At 46.0% G+C, this 20,259-nt stretch overlaps 1 protein-coding gene across 1 annotated transcript; it reads right to left on the bottom strand.

Annotated features, from left to right (window-relative positions):
- Positions 1–466: 466 nt before the first annotated feature.
- On the bottom strand, positions 467–19,465 carry LOC307217819 (Krueppel-like factor 15). The gene is made up of 3 exons (XM_079979760.1): positions 19,347–19,465; positions 13,113–14,150; positions 467–6,799 (listed from the first exon to the last, which is right to left on the bottom strand). The coding sequence occupies exons 2-3, from the start codon at positions 14,048–14,050 to the stop codon at positions 6,619–6,621; spliced, it is 1,119 nt and encodes a 372-aa protein (XP_079835886.1). The 5' UTR covers positions 14,051–14,150; positions 19,347–19,465; the 3' UTR covers positions 467–6,618.
- Between the last annotated feature and the right edge of the window lie 794 nt (positions 19,466–20,259).

The raw sequence follows: 20,259 nt of genomic DNA, 5'->3' as shown, positions 1-20,259 counted from the left end.
CTGGGGGCCGAGGTACCTTTGCACACACACACTCCAATAAAATATTTGAAGGGCCAGCCCCCTCCCTTCCCAAGCTGTTGGGCATTCCATTCAAATGGTGTCTTGTGATTGATTATGTGGTAAAAGGGCTTACCTGCCCCCCCCCCCAATATTTTATTTAAGTTGGCACCCCGGATAGAGGCCAGTGGTTTCTAAGCCAGAGGATGTGATTGAAGGATGAATAGGTAATGATTTAAGAGGAGAGATGGTGTTCTGCCAATTGTCTGATGTTAGAGAACAAGCAGGAGATAACTTTCAATAGGGAAAAAGGCAAGGATTCAGAGACAAAGGAGCATGGGTGGATATACTCTTTCTAAAGTAAAATTCATGTTCTGAACAAACTTTGCCCCCCACTTGCCGCAGTAAAAGCTGCCCTGTGGACACTTTGCCAAAGTCTGTGGCTGCAATAAAACACTGAAACCTGTGGTGTTTTTCAATTTATTTTTCTCAATTTATTTCATTGGTTTACAAATGATGATGTGCTTTCCTCAAAGGCAGAGATAGGATGAGTAGAAGGAGAACATTGGGTGTCTTGCTGTAAAACTAGAAAGGTAAAAATTGATTCTGCTATATTGGATTATATAGCACAAGTGTCCATAAAGGCAGCCCAATTATCAAGTAGCTAAAGTGAAAATTCTAAGAGTTACAGAGATTGCACAAAGTAGGCAAAGAGCAACTTGTTTCACAATTATTTGGTAACCCTGCTCACAATAAAGATAAAAGGCACAAGATGCGGCCATGAAAAGCCGCTTTTTTGAACTCTCCTCTGGTCTGCTTTCCTTGGCACTTTAACCTCTAGGTGCAATCTAGATGAAGTCAGATGAGACACAATTCAGATGAGGCTACTTGCTGTTGGAGCTGTTTCATGCTTCGCACGCTAGAGCATCTGCCACTGCGTGCCAGTTTTTGCTGCAGGAAACACCGTAAAGTATAAAGGAAATGCACACAGCGTTGGCATACATGCAGTGGGAATGCTCTGGAAGTTAAAATTGTAGTTAGACTCCTGGTACAGGCCAATTGTGCATTTACAAGCTTGCCTTCTTCACACTTTACTGCTACAAACACCAGTGGGCAAGCACATAGAGCCTGAATTATATGTTGCTATGTTTGCATCCTACCCTTCTTCCAAGAAATTGAGGGTGCTAGGCATGGTGATTTTATCCTCACAACCACCCTAGGAGGCAAGCGTACAAGAAGAGAAAGTGGCTGACCCACAATCACAGAGTTAGGTTCATAGTGGAATAGGGATTTTAACACAGGTCCAACTAATATCACTTAAGCTGTGCTTAAGGATTTATTTGTTTAACTTTGGCTTTGCTGACTGGAAACGGCCGAATCAAAGCACGCAGATAACCAAATAGCCCCATGTCATTCAGTGAAGCAGGCTAAATAAATAAATAAATAAATACTTAAGTACAATCCTGCATATAAAATGGGACAATATCTTCTAAACCAGGGGTCAGCAAACTTTTTCAGCAGGGGGCCAGTCCACTGTCCCTCAGACCTTGTGGGGGGCTGGACTATATTTGGGGGGCAGGGATGATGCAAGAGCACCACAAGCCCGGGTGCTTACCTATGTCTTGCGAGTGGCAGGGGCTGGTGGCGGCAGTGGAGGGACGATGAGCGGCATGCGAAAGGACTGCTTAAAATGGCCGCTCAAGCGCTGCTGCTGCTGGCACCAACAAAGCCCAGCTCCCTTCCTCCTCTAGGCAGGGCAGGGAGAATCCGGGAGGAGGGAGGTAGGAGGCTGCGCCGTGTGAGGGGAAGGGAAAGCATGTGTGTGCTGGCGATCCACGCAGCGATTCTTGAACCGTCTGCAGGCCGGATCCAGAAGGCAAGTGGGCCTGATCCGGCCCGCAGCCCTTAGTTTGCCTACCCATGTTCTAAACAGTCAACAGTACAGTGCATATGTGTATTATGTGCCTCACTTGCTTTGTATTCTGCCTGTGGTACATTTGCAGTGCCACACCTTCCTGAGCTGCCTTTATATGCCAAGTCACACCCCTGGGCCCACCCAAAGACATATTCACAGGTCTAGGCCTATTTTCCCCTATGAAATGGTGGAGGTTATGAGGAAAATTGTGACATGTGAGTTCCATGTAATTCTGTGGGACAAAATTGCTTATAGCTGACCCATACTTCATTGTAGGTAGCTGGAAACCAAACAGCGGTAGGTTTTTGTATTGCCTCCTCCTCCAGCACTTGCATAAATACAGTCAGAGTTTTCATGCATCATGTAGCAGTCCAAGTGCAAGACGTCTCAGGCACAGGACCAGGCTACAGCTACTGTGTGAAGCCATACTCTGTCCTCCCTATCCAACATGTATTACTGAAAATATTAAAAAAAAAAACAGGCAATTTAAACAGACCTCAAGAATTCCAGCCTTCACAAGTCTGGCACAGATAGCCAAGCGTGCCTAAGTGCACCACATCCCTTGTCTTTGATTGAAAAACTATTGCTGTCAGCCAGGCATTCCTTTCTTTGAAGCCCAACTTGCAGGCTTCTTTGAGAAAGTAAGAATTCACTCCCGCCAACGCCAAAAAAAGGTCATCATGCCAGTTTTGTCGCAGTTCTTTATCCCTTTAAATCAGGGTCCAGGAACCTTTTTTTTCTGAAATGGGTTGTATTCCTGTGAAGATAATATCATAACATGCCAGCACCTTGCTGAAGTTAAAGCAGAGTTCTTTAATGAGTGCCTCCCTGGAAACCAGATGTACACTGCCAAGGGCTCCATGTTGGAAGAAAGACAAATTATAAGCGTCATGAACAAACAAGAGAACATATTGGCAGCTGAATGCTGGTAGTGGGTAGGGCTAGAGTTAAAAGTAGGAAGGAGTACCCTTCCTCTGTGGCTCTTCCCCTCCCCTCTCTCCCTCTTTCATTCAATTTTCTCTGTCTGTAACCCCCTTTCCCCCCTCCTTGTCTCCCAAATTGAAATTGGGCTGAGGGCATGTTGCTTGCCCCTGATTGAACTTATATCTGAAGATACTTGGGTCAGCCCATCTATAGGTTGATTCAGGCAATCAACAATGGTACCTGCTATCTCAGGTTTGTTAGCCCAAGCTTGTTATCCTGAGCTAACCACCCATCTGCTTAAATGATAATCCAGTCTGTTTTCCAGCCGTCCTTCCTTGTGGGCTGAATTTAGAAAATCACTGTGACTGACAATCGACCTATGAAACTGTGAACTGTTAATGACTCTGGTAGAATTGACATGATGGTGTCATGCTAGGACGAAAAGGAAGAAAATGGGGATTCCAGTATTGCCATGGATTGTGGACTCTCTCAACTTTCAGCAACCTCTGATCGACCTTTTGAACATGTACTTTATTTACACAGCCAAGAAGTTAATCTGAGGCCAGTGTGAGATAAAGGGCTTTTATCAAAGGATGACTGATGGATGCCTAAAAAGAGATCAGGTAGTCAAACAGCCATCCATCTTATTTATATGAAAACTAAGAAAAGAGTGGGGGTGGGGATTGCCAAAACTCATTTTCCTTTCCGAGAGGGAATGCAGCAGTTGACAAGTAACTCTGTCAGCTATGACGACTGATTCAGTTTGTTTTTCTTTACTGTGACATATGCAAATATATCTGTCCGCATGGCGGGGCATGAATCCTGGATTTCTGCACCTGTGAGCACAAGTTCTTTTTCAGGGCTTTAAATAGCTAGAATTGTCATAGCACAGTTTCCCGTAGGAGGTGCTTTTCAAACATCCTTTTAGACTAAGTCGATATTGCCAACAAAAGCTCATTCTGTGGGAGGAATAATGGTGACAGAGCTTCTTTAGATGTTCATTTAGAGCCCAGTTCAGAGCCTGAACATTAGTACATGCTCTACCTTGAAAGCACATTCAAAACACATTCTTTCCCTCAAAGAATTCTGGGCACTGTAGTTGACCTCTCTCAGAGTTCGAATTCCCAGCAACCCTTAAACTACAGTGCCTATGTTTATTTTATTTTATTTTTTTTGGGGGGGGGGTAGAATGTGCTTAGAATGTGCTTTCAAGGTATAGTGTGTGCAGATCCAAAGAAGGTAATGTGAGATAATGAAGCTGGAGAAAGGAAAGTTATTTTTATGTATAGAAAGCTGGAGCAAGGGAAAGAGAAAGAGGTGGTGTATGAGTCACTCAGGCTGGCACAGACTGGAAAAAAGAAGGTGCCCGCAGGGGAAGGAGGCTTGAATAACCAAGGCAGGCAACAACAAGAAGCACACTCAACATATGTATCTCAGAATCAAAACACTTCCAAGTAAACATGTTTGAGAGCAGGCTACTAGACTTGCACTTGGTAAGCTATTGTTCTCAACTTCTGGCAAGAACCATTGCATCAAAACAGGGTGGAGACACATAACAAACATGGCATCTTGCCACATAGGTTCAAGACACATGAGCATTGGAAGCTATTTTATACAGAGTGAGGCTATGAGTCCACTTAGCTCAGAAATGTCTACACTATCTGTGGCTCTCTGGGGAATCCACCCCTACCAGGAGATGCCAGGGATTGAACCTGCAACCTTATGCATAACAACGACATAAGAAAAGCCCAGCTGGGTCAGTCCAAAGGTCCGTCTAGTCCAGCATCCAGTTCTCACAGTGGCTAACCAGATGCCTGTGGGAAGCCCACAAGCATGGCCCGTACACAACAGCAACCCTCCATCTTGTGATTCCCAGCAGCCGGCATTCATAGGCAATACTGCATCCAACAGTGGGGGTAGAATGTACCCATCATGGCTAGCAATTACCACCCCTGGCCACTGAGTATGCTGGCTGGGACTGATGAGAGTTGGGAGCCCAGCAAGTGGAGCACCACAGCTTCCCCACTCCTGCTTTAAGGTGCTGCACAACTCTTCGTCGTTTTAACTAAAGAAACAAATCATCAGGTGGAAGTTGTCATAATGGCTACCACAGGGGACCTGGTAAAGGTAAAGGGACCCCTGACCGTTAAGTCTAGTTGCGGACAACTCTGGGGTTGAGACGCTCATCTCGCTCTATAGGCCAAGGGAGCCGGTGTTTGTCCGCAGACAGCTTCCAGGTCATGTGGCCAGCATGACTAAGCCACTTCTGGCAAACCAGAGCAGCGCACGGAAACACCATTGTAGACCTGTGTTAAATCCCCACCCAGTCATGAGACTGACTGTGTTGGGACTTGCATCAATCACTCTCTCTCTCTCTATCCAGCCCTGAATTCCATGGATGCAAGGTAAGTTAAGCAACCTGAATAATAAAAGCAAAACAAACCATAATGACAGCTCTGGTGGATTAACAATGAACAAAATAAGTTCAAATGAAAGGCATGTGAGGCATTTACAGTGCAATGCTATAAATGTCTTCTCAAAAACAAGTCCATTGTATTCAGTGGGGCTCACTTTCAACAAATTGGCATAGAATTGCAACCATAGGCAATGTGTGCAATACCTAAGGCTGTACCACCAAACTTCATTCAAGAATGGGGAATCTGTGGCCCTCTGGCTTTTATTACACTTCAACTCCCATCAGCCCCAGCTAGCATGACTAACGGCTAGGGATAATGGGAGCTGTAGTCCAGCAATCCGGAGGTTCCTCATTTCTGCTTTACAGTCTGGGGGCAGACTCAGGACACTCTTGTTTGCCTTATTTCAGAGGCAAATCAGATTACATTTCCCACCATCGATTAACATGTGTACAGGTTAGGTCTTGGGCCCCAAGTCCCATTCTCAGGCATAAGCGGTGTACAGCTCACAGAATAAACATTTAAATTGGGGCTACAGAATAACAACTCACAGTAATCCACAAAGCAATTTGATTTCCTAAAGACAAACCATTATGCACCACACAAATTACACTGAATGCCATGAAACCAATTTGGAGTGACAAAATATGACTTTAGAGAGGTATAGTCTGAAAATAAAGACTTGGGAAAATATGATTTCCTGGTACTGATATTCAAGCTCTGAACTTTGAGATTTGCCATTTTAGTGAATATTTCACCTGTAATTTCATTGCATTGGTTACAGTTTCAGAATCAGTGGCTGAGTGATCAAGCAGGATGCTAAATCAGAAAGAAATGCAAAAGAACCCACACCCTCCCATTCTAATACTGTTCTATGTGTACACCACAGGAAAAAGCATTAGAAATGCCTAAACCACAGGTGGAGAACCTGTGGCCTTCCAGATGTTGTTGGACTCCACCTCCCATCAATCTCACCGAGCATGGCCAATGGTCAGAAATAATGGAAGCTGTAGCCCAACACAGTCTAGAGGACCAAAGGTTCTTCCATCCTTGGCCTAAACAGTCCATATTCTAAAATTCAGATCTAAACAGTGAATCTCACCCTGCCCACCCCAACATCCTTTATTGTCACATATTTCCCACAAACTTAATTACAAGTTTTACAAGAGTTCACAAGTATCAGAGACCTGTTTGGAGGCAGGTCCTGATTGAAAGACATGTTCAGGTAGAAGTAGGCTTTGGTCTTCCCAATAGACTTTACACAAGTCAATTCCTTTCCTCCCTTCCAAACAAAGCCGTCTTTTATATTTGCATTTGTCATCTCACTTGGGCAGGAATTATTTTCTTGGCAAGGCAGGAAAAGCAGAGTCAGCTATGACCACAACCCTGAGCTGTCCGGATTTCCAAACTGAATGACCCTTTGTGGATCTTCATGTGTTTGGATAAGTGGTCACTGCGGGCAAATTTCTTCTCACACACTTGGCACTGGTAAGGCTTGAGTCCAGAATGGGAGCGCTTGTGGCGAGAGAGCTCATCCGAGCGGGAAAACCTACCAGACAGAAGAAGAGATGTTTACTGCACAGTTGTGTGAACAAAGGAGGTTGTCCTCACCAAATGGCTTCACAAGCAGTCAAAGCAAACTACAAGAGAGGATTCTGGGATATAAAACAGATTTGTCTAGCAGATGCTGCTCTAGTGTGACTCTCAAGAATCCAGTGTCTATTTCAGAAATAGAAAAACATGCTCCCTACTCACATTTCGAAACCGCAAGATGCTAGAAAGCAGCTTCTCTAGACATGAAACTTTGCCACTTGGAAACAGGCAGGTGCAATTCATTGGCTTCTGGTGCATTGGGACTATAGGTCATGAACCACTCTTGGGCTCAGACAGGGCAGGGATGGCACAACCTAATGGTCCTTCAGATGTTGTTGATCTTCCACTCCCAGCGTCCTAGCCAGCATGGCCAATGATCAAGGCTGATGGGAGCTAGAGTCCCAACAGCTTGTGAAGGGTCACAGATTTACCATCTCTGGTGAAAAGGATAATGTAGTAGAGTGAGATGACTAGGACTTGAGAGCCCAGGGTTCATAAAGCTCACTGGGTGAGGTTGGGCCAGCCACAGTCCCTCAGCTTAACCAAACTCACAAGGTTGCTTTGAGGACAGGAAGGGGTCAGGGAGAACTATGTATGTCACCTTGAGCTCCTTGGTGGGATATAAAGGTGATAATAAATAAAATATAACCTCTCAAAGGTGCACAAAGACAGAGGTTTAATTGCCCATTCTTTACCCTTCATTCTTGTGTACCACTGGCATTCTGTCTGTCTCTCTCCTTCCCACCCCTTATTGGTTCCTTCATTTCTTTTCACGTATGAACCAAGGCTGACATGATGTAGAACAAAATCCCCCTTCGACAAGAGCAGTAAGCCTTAAAACAAGTTCAAGGAGTGCCTTCCAACAAAGGAACTCAAAGACCTTGACAAATATTAACAAAGTCATCAAGCTTCTGTGAAATACTGCCTCTCTGTTTGGAGTGAGGAAAACAAAGAGGAAGAAGGAAGCACAACTTGTCCAATGTTACATAATAATTCAGGAACAGTCCAGACATGATCTCACTGACAATCCACTCAGAGTCACATCAGAAACAACCCTGGACAAGATTTTTTTTTTTTTAATTGTCAAGGGGCCTTGATTGAACCAAAGTGGTGCCATTGAGTGGGGAAATGTAAGGGAATAACTTTGTCTCTTTTTCTAATCTCAAAAAGACTTATGGGCAGACAAAACCCTCCAACTTCAGATCGTGAGAAATAGCTCATGACTAAGGATGATTATGGGACGCAGGTGGTGCTGTGGGTTAAAGCCTCAGCGCCTAGGGCTTGCCGATCGAAAGGTCGGCGGTTCGAATCCCTGCGGCGGGGTGTGCTCCCGCTGCTCGGTCCCAGCGCCTGCCAACCTAGCAGTTCGAAAGCACCTCCGGGTGCAAGTAGATAAATAGGGACCGCTTACCAGCGGGAAGGTAAACGGCGTTTCCGTGTGCGGCTCTGGCTCGCCAGAGCAGCGATGTCACGCTGGCCACGTGACCCAGAAGTGTCTCCGGACAGCGCTGGCCCCTGGCCTCTTAAGTGAGATGGGCGCACAACCCCAGAGTCTGTCAAGACTGGCCCGTACGGGCAGGGGTACCTTTACCTTTACTTTAAGGATGATTATAAATCTGTAACTAGGAAATAGTGCCTGAAATCATCCCATCCCCCACACCTCTTCTCTCCCAATCCCTTTTCTTTCTAGAAGTCTTTTTTGGATGAAGAGCAGACTAAAACACTTTCAATGAATATATCACATATTAAAGATTTTGTGCACGCACATACAACATACATTCTTGCATTTGAAATGGTATGTATCCATCTCACCCATGAGTACATGCCACTGAGTTTGGCAATTGGCAACAGATCCTCAGGGCGCATATGCAGATAGGTTATATGTTTCAAATATGCCAGTACATGTGCAGCCTTTGAAAACAGTTCAGAAATCCCAACTGGTACACTGCCCTTTCATAACTTTCTGCACCTTGTAAAGGCAAATATACAATTATGAAGGAGATCTCACAGTCACCAACCCTAGAAAGAAGGAATCCAGTTGGATCATCTGCTTTCTCAGATTCCCTGGATGACCTTGGGTAATCTACTCAGTGGCAGTTATGAGATCTACTCTAACCCACTGGGATACTGAAAACTTATTTAATAAAAATAAAATAAAATTTTATTTATATCCCACCCATTTTGCTGGGTTTCCCTAGCCACTCTGGGTGGTTCCCAAAAGAATATTAAAAAGGCAATAAAACATCAAACATTAAAAACTTCCCTAAACAGGGCTGCCTGCAGATGTCTTCTAAAAGTCAGATAGTTGTATATTTCCTTGACATCTGATGGGAGGGCAATCCACAGGGCGGGTGCCACAACCGAGAAGGCCCTCTGCCTGGTTCCCTTTAATCTCACTTCTTGCAGTGAGGGAACTGCCAGAAGGCCTAAGAGCTGGACCTCAGTGTCTGGGCTGAACGATCGGGGTGGAGATGCTCCTTCAATCTTATTTTAAAATCTAGAAAATACAAAGCCGGGGTGGCTAACCTATAACAGCCATCCAGGTGTTGCTGGACTACAATTCCCATCATCCCTAACCATCCACCATTGTCGCTGAGCCTATTAGGAGTTGTAGTCCAGTAACATATGCAGAGCCACAGGTTCCCCATCGCTGATATAGGAGACGCATACATGCTGCAGGAAAGAACTAAAAACCGTGCATTCTCAGTGACCCAGACATATGGTAGAGTCATTAGATGGGCCCATGCATAATGTCCACAAAAGAATGAGGAATCAGAAGCTTGTTATGCTCACTGACTCCTCCTCCATTTGCAGCTCATATCGAATGTAGCGGAGAAGTCTGGTTTTATAGAGCACTGCAGAGATCAAACAGATTCCTAATACATTTACCAGAGCTACAAGGGGGAGAAAGAAGCCCCACTGAGTTCACTTTCTGCAGTTAAGCAGGGATACATTCCAAAGTCTCAGGTCATTACAGCCAAAGAAGCTGGAAGGAAGCAGATCAGCCAAGATCACACAGGACCCCCTTGAGAATGATTCTCAAGGAAACAGTAAATTCAACCCTATATGTTGTTAAGGATTTCAGGTTGCTTGAGAGGAGCAAATATGTGCAACCCTTGCCTGGGGGCCTGTTCCAGTCCCTGCCCTTCTCCCCTGTTTGGTACCCTTGGAAACTGCACATGCCCTCCGTATTTTGGAAACAATATCAATATTTCACCGAGCTCCTCTTGTCACAAGATGCCCTGAGCAATGGCTGCATAGCCCCTGCAAAGTCTAGCAGCTGCAGGTTCACTAGGAGCAGCCTCTCCACATTTGGAAAGTCCCTGCCACCAATGCCATGACAGCTGGAGGCTTTTAAATTTTAAACAAAACCATCTGCTTGAGGAAAAGGTACAAGGGGCAGCTTGGGCAGACACGAATGCAATCCCTGAAGGCTTTGCAACTTCAGCACATCAGATGTATTCCCCATGGGAAGGACCAGCAAAGAAGGGAACCTATTAAAAGAAGGAACTCCTTGCCACATGACTGCCTTGAGCTTGTACCTGGACTATCAGTTACACCCCAGCAGGTCACAGAAGTCTGTAAACGGCAGCTAATCTACTCATGGAATTAATTCTGGGAAATACAGAACGATTAAGGTGAAATTATTCACAAAGCTGTTGAAAAAGAATGGTGGGTTGCACAATTATAGTGCATGGGGAGGCTAGTGCAAGGACCCTTTTATTTTCCCCTCCCATCAGGGAAGAGGTCCTATGCCTTTGAACAGTTGCAAGATAAGCAAAAATGCAACACAGGAAGCCTTTCCCCCGTACAGTGGTACCTCAGGTTAAGTACTTAATTCGTTCCGGAGGTCCGTTCTTAACCTGAAACTGTTCTTAACCTGAAGCACCACTTTAGCTAATGGGGCCTCCTGCTGCCGCCGCACTGTCAGAGCCCGATTTCTGTTCTTATCCTGAAGCAAAGTTCTTAACCTGAAGCACTATTTCTGGGTTAGCGGAGTGTGTAACCTGAAGCGTATGTAAACTGAGGCGTATGTAACCCGAGGTACCACTGTACTGCTAATAAGACAGACAGCCACCTTCTACCAAATCAGACCGTTGGTCCATGCAGCTCAGTATAGTCTACGACTGGCTCCAGGGGTTTAGGCAGGGGAACCTTCCCTAGGAAGCTGGGAACTGAACCTGGGCTACTTTCCATTGAAGCATGTGCTCTGTCACTGAGCTATGGCCTTTCCCCCAAAGAAAATAAAATCATAGCAATAGCAACAGAAGAGGAACCTGGTGAATCAGGTCCATGGCCCATCTAGTCCAGCATCCTGTTCTCACAATGGCCTCCCAGAGGCCTGTGGGAAACCCACAAGCAGGACTTGAGCACAAGAGGGCTCACCCTCATTGTATGCAGAAGCATTACTGCCTCTAGCCATGGAAGCAAAGCAGAGCCATCATGGCTGCTGGATAGCTTTCTCCTCCATGAATTTTCCAATTCTGTTTTGAAGGCATCCAGTTAGATGGCTGTCTCCCAGGGGAGTGAGTTCCATAGTTTAACTATAATAATAATAATAATAATAATAATAATAATAATAATAATTTATTTATACCCCACCCTCCCTGGCCAGAGGCGGACTCAGGGCGGCTAGCACCAATAAAATCACAGTAAAAACATAATGGAGGGAGGGGAGAAAAAAACCACAAATTAAAAGACAGGTTAAAATGCAATTTAAAATGCAGCCTCGTTTTAAAAGTAGCCGATAGATCAAGACCATAAGGGGAGGGAAACATAAGGGTCAGACTGAGTCCAAACCAAAGGCCTGGCGGAACAGCTCTGTCTTGCAGGCCCTGCGGAAAGATGTCAAGTCCCGCAGGGCCCTAGTCTCTTGTGACAGAGCGTTCCACCAAGTCGGGGCCAGTACTGAAAAGGCCCTGGCCCTAGTTGAGACCAAGCTAACCACCTTGCGACCTGGGACCTCCAAAATGTTGTCATTTGTGGGCCTTAAGGTCCTCCACGGGGCATATGAGGAGAGGCGGTCCCGTAAGTATGTGGGTCCTAGGCCACATGCACTGCGTGAACAAGTACTTTCTTTTATCTGCCTTGAATCTTCCAACATTCAGTTTTATTGGAGGTCCACAAGCTCCAGTGTTAGGAGAAAAGAAGAAAAACTTTTCTCGTGCCCCTTTTTCCATGATATGCATCATTTTATTAATTTCTATTACATCACCTTTTACTTTTACTTTTTTCTGTAGTTCCATATTCTGCAACCTTTCCTCATAGATAAGTTGCTCCGTCCCCTTGACCAGTTTTGGTTGCCCTTTTCTGAACCTTTACCAGCAGTTTTATTTTCAATTCCTCTCCTAATGATCCCTAGTGTTAAGTTGTGGGTTGACATAGCAGACGACACAGAGATTTCTCCAAGTAGCTCTTTATTTTGTAAGCTGGAATAGAACTGACTGCAAACAGCTCAGCCGGCCTGCTTTTATAGGCAGCCGGCTGTCAACATTGTAGCAACAACAGCCCAGCGTTTCCCGCCTAAAATAACTGACGTGGACCTGAGTGAAAACTATCTACAGACCTGAGTGAAAACTATATACAGTATCCCCCTGCTGGCCCAGGGTGAAACTTCACTACATAACACCTAGCATTATCATTTGTGAGCTGCCTGGCAGTCAAAGGAGGAACAGAAACCTTGCTGAAGAAATAAAAGAATAAAGTATGGCAACAGTGCTGTGTATGGATCAGTCATTATCTGACCAGGGATGGAAAAATAACATGAATTGCTAATTAAATCCCATCAGTGAAAGATTCATTCACTGTTGACTAAATATGAGATTTGTTTGTTTTCATTGGAATTGTTTCCTTTAAAAAGACACAGGTGGTGATACTAAAAAGCAGCAATGATGATCACCGATATTCTTGAACAGCTCCAATCCATTTCAGCAGAGCTTGTAGAGAAATGTCTAGTGGGTTGTGTCCAGGACGCATGTATACTTCCGTTCAGGCAATACATTTTAAATTATTTCTCAACCAATACGTAACCTTGGAATCCTAAACACACTTGTACAGGATTTGGGAGTAGGCCTTGCTGAACACAATGGGACTGGCGTCTGAGAAATATACATGATTGCACTGTTGGCTGGAAGTACTATGGTAGTTTATTCCAGTAGTTAAGTGAGCCTATCTGATCCCACAAAGCTTTCATTGAGCAATGAAGTTAACTGTCAACTTTAAAAAATAATAATCAAATAACCAGGCCGTTTTTATTGCCACACACTTACCTCCAGCCACAGTTGGGCCAAGTACAGGTGTAAGGCTTTTCTCCAGTATGGCGTCGGAAGTGAGCCTTGAGGTGAGAACTCTTAGTGTACATCTTTGTGCAACCGGGATGTGTGCACTTGTGGACTCGGATGACAGGAGGGGAGGCTTTGGGGGCCCTGGCCTCCACATTCTTCATGCTTCCAAGAACTCCAGGCCTCAGTGTCACAGGCAAAGGGGCTATCCGTACATATTTTTGTTCTGTGCCTGTTGAAGGGCTTTGGATGACCTGGGGAAGAACGGTCAGGCTCTGCCCTTGCATTCTGATGACCAACTGAGCCACCCTAATACCACCAACAGGGCTCTGGGTTGGCCAGTTGCCTTCACTCGCTTGGTTGGGCTGGATCTGAAGGACAACTGGGACAGTCCCCGCAGTCCCTGGGATGCCTGTACCACCAGAAACCACCACTCCTGACTGAGCAGAGCAGGAAAGGCCTTCATCTGGAACAGCTACAGGAACAGACTGTTCCCCGGGGCTGCCCAAGCTGATCTCAGACTTTCTCTTAAGCTGTCCTCCTGCCTGCTGCTTGTCATTCAGCTCATCTTTGAGAATTGCCATTTTCTCATTCAGGAACTCCTCAATCTCCTCCAGTGTAGGGCTAAAGTCCCTGGAGAGTTCCGGGCAAAAATCAGGAAGTCTGAGGTAGGCTTCGTAGATAGTGGTCTGTGGTTTCTCCCCATCCTTCTTTACCTTGGACTGCGAAACACCCGTCTCTGATGTGCAGATTAAGTTGGAGATAGCTGATGGGTTAGAAGCCTGCTCCCCGCTGCAGTCCTGCAGCAAATTCAGTGGTGGCATCTCATGCTTAAGAGCATCTGCAGCGTTGGCTAACTGAATGGGAGCTGAAGCAGTCAGCTGACTTGAAGCAGACACCAGTTTGCTATGATTTACTGAGACCATTGGTTTGCCGCCTCCTCATAAAAAGATGTATTGATCGCTGTATATAATATAACTATTATGCCAACGAGCTGAAAATTATGAATATTGGTTATAGATCCACCTGCAGGAAGACAACCACAAGGAGGTTCCTTAATTTAAAAATAGTAATACAGGGAATACAGAACACCTGAAGGGATCTATATACTACTTTGATTTACTACTATAAACTGATTCAGTATTAAAAAAAAAAACACCACTTCTCCCCCTTTTAAAATCCTTATTTTGAAAAAAAAGATAATACAAATTCAAATTTGCAAGAATCTGTTTGAGAATCCACCCATTGTTTGAACTCTAGCCAACACAGTGCATTGAATGCACTCATTCAGAACCATCTGGAAGGATGTGCCCTAAGGGTTTAACAGACTGAAGAACAGAGGCAATTTCTTTAATGGGGTCCAACTCAAGGCCTATCTGCCAGGGCTCTTTCCCACTTGAAAGCAAGAATGTAGTTCTTTGAAACAAAATAAGGCCTGCATCTGATAACCAAATCAAAAGAAATATTGATTAACCTCAAACAGGTCATACTATGGATTACAAAACTATGTGGTAATGATAGACAGGTTTGCCTGGGAAAAATCGTATTTGTCCCATTAGTGGTTTCTCAATTTCACCCAAAGTTAGAAAGGGTCAATGTGAAAAGCATTTCAAAAAACAATGGTTACCTCAGATTCTGTTCCATGTCTCTCTTCACACTTACATCAATATTAGTTGCGATGGGCTTGTATTGGTACACCGTGCTTTTCTCTGGGGGTACGCAGGGGTACTCATACCCCTAAACATTTTGTGAATCTAACAGGAGAAGAAACTTCAAAAAATTAAATTTTTAGTTTCTTCTCTAGCATGGTTAATTGTCAGTTCCATTCTTACCCCCTTTGGCAGCTTCCTTTCCTTTCTCGGTGTTTCCCAAGTCTCAGACGGAAGTGAGAGTACCCCAAAACATTTTTTTAGGGAAAAAAGCACTGGGTACACCCTATATGTTTAAGGCAGATGGCTTCCAGCAAATCATCCTGGGAGCTGTAGTTTCCCCACTGGGAGCTGTAGTTCATCCTGGGAGCTGTAGTTTCCCTGCTGGGAGCTGTAGTTCATCCTAGAAGCTGTAGTTTCTTAACATATTGCAGTTCCCAGGATTCTTGGGCTTTAAATATATGATGTGTATATAGCCAAAGGGGTGTATGGGAAAGCTGGCAGCATGTGACAGTGGCTACACCCCAGGAAGTGGTTTCAGCTGGCTGTCTAAACCAGGTGTGGGTAGCCGATGGGTCTCAAACCCTTGATGTGTCAGGGACTTCCCCTACATGAGAAGACAGGCTCCAGGTGACTGAATGGATGAGACCAATAGTGGGTTCAACTGTCAGGAAGGCAGGTTCTGCACGTGCTGCAGAGGGGAGTGAGAGGCAGATGGTCAACCTGGGAAGGTTTCCATCTAGGAGAAGGAAAACTCTCACCCTAAACCTCCACTGCCTTGCAGGATATCTTTGAGAGAAGAAAGGGCTAAGGAGTAAACCCTACACAAATCGGGAGTGAAGTCCCCTACAATGGTTGGATGATGCCCTCTGGTAACTCCTGCAGCCCAGCTGGTGCCAAACATACTGCTCTGCTTTCCTTTGGACTACATCAGCAAGGCTGAGTGGAGCGGTCTTGTAGTCTGGACAGCCCAGGATCTCCAAACACATTGCCCTGGCTTGCATCCCAGGAGATCATTTCGGTCTTGCTAATACAGCCTTGTCCATGCTGCTCTTTGCCACTGCTATCTTCTCATATTGCTGAAAGCCCCGCTGGAGATTGGGGAAGCATTCTTCAATAAACACACCCAGCCTTTAAGGGAGCAGCATTTAAAGTATTTCAAGGTCTGCCAGCGGCAACACAGGGTCAAAGACCTGATGTTGCTCAATGCATTTCATAACCCCATTCACAAGATTGGAAGTGCCTCTTGTCTTGCTCCCACACTAGATCAACACCTACTCCAGGTGTTTACAAAGGACAGAATGGGAGAAACCAGCCTCATTCTTAGTTTCCCCTCCCTCTAGGAGTGTTTGGTAGCAGGCTTTGATTAAAATTAAGTCCAGAGGTTGTTGAATCTTAATCATTCCATGTGTGTTTCCCCTACAAATCCACAACAAAGATAGTAAGAGCTAGAGACCTGACCATTAGTTTTATACAGGCCAGTTTTCAGTCAACACCATTCATTTTTCACTGATAAAATGTTTCCTGTTTGTAATTACATGCCTCTTCCTTCCTTAGTTTTTTCCTTAAAAAGGAGTTTGTTAGGGCTTTTCGCGTATTAATGTTCTGGCAGGTGGTAAAGAAAATGAACACTGTCAAGGCTCAGTCCCACTTTATTTTTAGTAGGCAGGAAAGGTACATTTTGTATTTGTGGGAATTTTACTACAATCCATTTTTAAAATCTCACCTGTGTTTTAAAGTATCCTCACTTTATCTTTAATGGGCTACACATTTATTTTGGCACTGTAATGGCCTTTGTGTACAAAGTTGTGTACAATTATTTTGGGTGTTTGTGTGCATTCCCAAGAACAAACAGTCAAATGAAAACTGGATGTGTGAACTGGGTTTGGATACAGGTATAAGTAAAGTTTTGTGAGCAGAGTTAAGGTGTGCTCTGCCTATTTTTGCCAACAAACATAAATTATTATTTTTTATTCTCAACTTACCAAACTAAACACTGAAAAACAAATTAGCCAGTTAGATCTTTTAATTAGTGTCATGTCTCTATCATATTTTTCCTCTTTAATCCTCTAGCAACCTGAAGAGCTATAACCAAGATCACTACAATATGACCTCAGTTTTTAAGTTTTGGGATTTTTCCACGCTCCATTTAGAAGAACCAGAGCTCAGCGGTAGAGCACATTGCTTTGCATATTAAAATTCTTGAAATGTTTTTAAATGTTTTGCTTATATTTCTTATTTTACTTTTAATTGCATAATTGTTCCACTTTGGTGTCTGCCACCCTGGGCTCTTTTGAGGGGACAAGTGGGATAGGAACTAAATATATAAAAACGTCTCCATTCAAAATAATCATTGTAGCAAGTGATGGGCAAGGCTCTACGAGGTCCCGAGAGGCTCAGGCTACTTCCAGCTTTCGTTGTCCTTGGCCATAATGCAAATAAAGGATGGCACATAAAAACAAAATAAGGTACCCCCCACACACGGGTGTAGGGACGCGGGTGGCGCTGTGGGTAAAAGCCTCAGCGCCTAGGGCTTGCCGATCGAAAGGTCGGCGGTCCGAATCCCTGCGGCGGGGTGCGCTCCCGCTGCTCGGTCCCAGCGCCTGCCAACCTAGCAGTTCGAAAGCACCCCTGGGTGCAAGTAGATAAATAGGGACCACTTACTGGTGGGAAGGTAAATGGCGTTTCCGTGTGCTGCGCTGGCTCACCAGATGCAGCTTTGTCACGCTGGCCACGTGACCCGGAAGTGTCTCCGGACAGCGCTGGCCCCCGGCCTCTTGAGTGAGATGGGCGCACAACTCCAGAGTCTGTCAAGACTGGCCCGTATGGGCAGGGGTACCTTTACCTACGAGGTCCCGAGAGGCTCAGGCTACTTCCAGCTTTCGTTGTCCTTGGCCATAATGCAAATAAAGGATGGCACATGAAAACAAAATAAGGTACCCCCCCACACACACACACAAAATGATGCATCGCCACACATGTATATGACATACAGCCCATAGTCTCCACTCTCCAGTGATCTACTTTCATACTAGATTGCCATTTCTCCCACCCCTCAGTTCCCAGCTCTAATCTAAAACTCATGACCTTACGCAGATAACTGGAGAGAGGGGTGCCAACTTGAATAAAATATTTGGGGGGGGAGCAGGTAAGCCCCACCCTGCATACTTGATCACATGATGCACACACATCATTTGACTGACAGTGCCGCCTCAAATATTTTGGCTGAATGGCTGGCCGCCTCAAATATTTTATGTGGGGCCTCTGCCCCTCAGAGTTGGATCCTCTGACTGCCGAGAGATTTCGAGAGTGGTGGTTGTTTGCACCCTGCCCTTGCCCTGCACCCCCAATGGAGGCAGGTTTCGCCAGCATCTAGATATGCCTCTGGCCTGGGCAATGGTTAAACACGGGGTGGGGGAGGTAGAATCCCTGTGAAAAGTGTCTCTCACTCCAGCAACCACCGGGCTTGGGGAACGGAGAAGGCGGGGCCGAGCTTCTCCTCTGCCTATTTGTCCCGATCAGATACTGAAGGGCATAAATAGGAACCGCGCAGGCCACGCGCACCCTGCTCAGTCGGAAATCATGCGTTTGCCCGGCGCAGACCACCCCATGCAATCGGGCAGCGCTCTTGGCACCGCCGAGCACATGCGACTTGCCCTACGGAGAGGTGACGACGGCACCCTTCCCCTCTGCCCTCCCCATTCAGGGCAACCTGGAATCCCGCCCTCCAATCAAGCAGCAGCGGCAGGCTTGCCGTCAATCAACGGGTCCTCGCGCTTCCCATAGGGCGGCGCAAGGCCGCATCCCGCCCCGTTGCCACTGTTTGTTGAGGGACCTGCGCGTCCGCCAGGCAGCCTTTTTTTCGCTCCACGCGATTGCAACACGTCTCCCTTGCCCTAGAAGTTGAGCGTGCTTGGCCGGATTCCCGCACTTAAAACCCGATTGCATCTGTCAGCGGGGAGGGAGCGACGCGCATAGTCTGCATTTCTGGAGTAGCGCTTTCACAGGGCGAAGATCGGCTGGAATATCCGCTCGTCGTCCAGATTTTCCTCCGAAGGTCATGGGACTCAACAGCAAGCCCGAAGTTAACTTGGCGCGCGAGATTCCACCCCCCGCCTTTTCCCCCGGGCTCCAAATAAACTCAAAAAGGGCGGATAAAAATGAGAATAAATCTACAGAAAGATACGCCTCCTGAACTCGAAAGATTTCAGTGGGAGTGATTGGGCAACGTCTTTTATCACATTCATCAACAAACACATCACACACCTCGATTAGCCGGGCAGGTGAGCCCAAATTTCCATCCCCGCCACTCAGCCAGTTGTGATCAAACTTCTTAGCTTGGGAAAGGGCGCGTGCGCTGAACAGGATGGGGCAAGTCAGGCGCGCCCCAGCGATCCCTACACTTAGTGCCCCTTCCCCACCAGGTCTCTAACTCGGGGGCAGAACTCCGTCGCTGGCTCGTTCCAGGCGCGCGCGCGCCCCAGCGACCCCATCCCTTTTCACGGGCCGTATCCGGGGGGGGGGCGCTTATCTTGCACCCCCGCACCGGCTCGGCTGCTCCGCTCGCCCTTACCATCGCCCAGCTGCCAGCGACGTCGCGCTCTTTTCCCTGCTGGCGCTCGGTCTGCCTCTAGCGCTCTTGCCGCTCACATGACGCGGGGAAAGTGCCAGCTGGAGCCAAGGGTGCCGCCCCCTCGAAGGCTTGGCTCCATCCTAGCTGCCCCATTGGGCAGGCCGTCTCGGGCTCGCCTGCGTCCCGGAGAACCACGTGGCGGCCGCTAGCGGAGAACACGGCCCGGCACCGCGTGGCTGCAGAGAGGGGCGCAGGTAGCTAATTGGACTTAATGCGCGCACGTGTGCGAACACATAACGTCACCTGATCGTGTATTAGGTCATTTACTTCAAAATGCGATAAGCTGTCCGTCTTGAGGCCGGAGACCGAGCTTATTTGGCTCATTTGAACTGATTTTAAGCATATAATGCCATAATTAAAAGTTGTGCAGCTGTTGGGTCACACAGCTTGGCATTAATTAAGGAACACGTCTGTGGACACATCTGCAAGAGCTGTTTATTAGGGTCGGTATGGGTTTCATTGGGGGAAGTCCTTCCCTTGCTCAGCTATGCTGAAATCCCATCAGAGAATGAAGTCTGATAGCATGCAAACCTTCTGAATCATGGCAATATATTCTTCAATTTAGTTATATCTGTGTTTCTCAACCCGGTGTGTGTGCCTCCCCAGACCTAGGTATGTGAAGATCGGGGTGCATGTGTTTCCAAAAAATATGTCCAATGTAAGTTAAACATTAACAATATTTAAAAAAAAACAAATGAATGAAATGTTATACTTAGATGGTGGGAAGATCATCTGCAGTTTATTATATGATCTGCACATCATACGTATTTCATTAAATTTATATTCCACTTGATTCTAGAAACTAAACAAGAAAACCTCACAGTGGTTCAGCATTGTATCACGAGTAGTGTGG

Source organism: Podarcis cretensis, assembly GCF_951804945.1.
Source record: "Podarcis cretensis genome assembly, chromosome: 6".
Taxonomy (NCBI): Eukaryota; Metazoa; Chordata; class Lepidosauria; order Squamata; family Lacertidae; genus Podarcis; species Podarcis cretensis.
Note: the sequence above shows the minus strand (reverse complement) of the source record. Positions and strands in the feature narration are given on the sequence as shown.

Bases quoted from the DNA above. Each gene is read 5' to 3' on its own strand.
- LOC307217819 (XM_079979760.1), bottom strand. From the start codon at position 14,050: ATGGTCTCAGTAAATCATAGCAAACTGGTGTCTGCTTCAAGTCAGCTG. The intron at 6,800-13,112 runs GTAAGTGTGTGG...TCTGTCTGGTAG, and splicing joins TGGCCCAACTGTGGCTGGAG to GTTTTCCCGCTCGGATGAGC.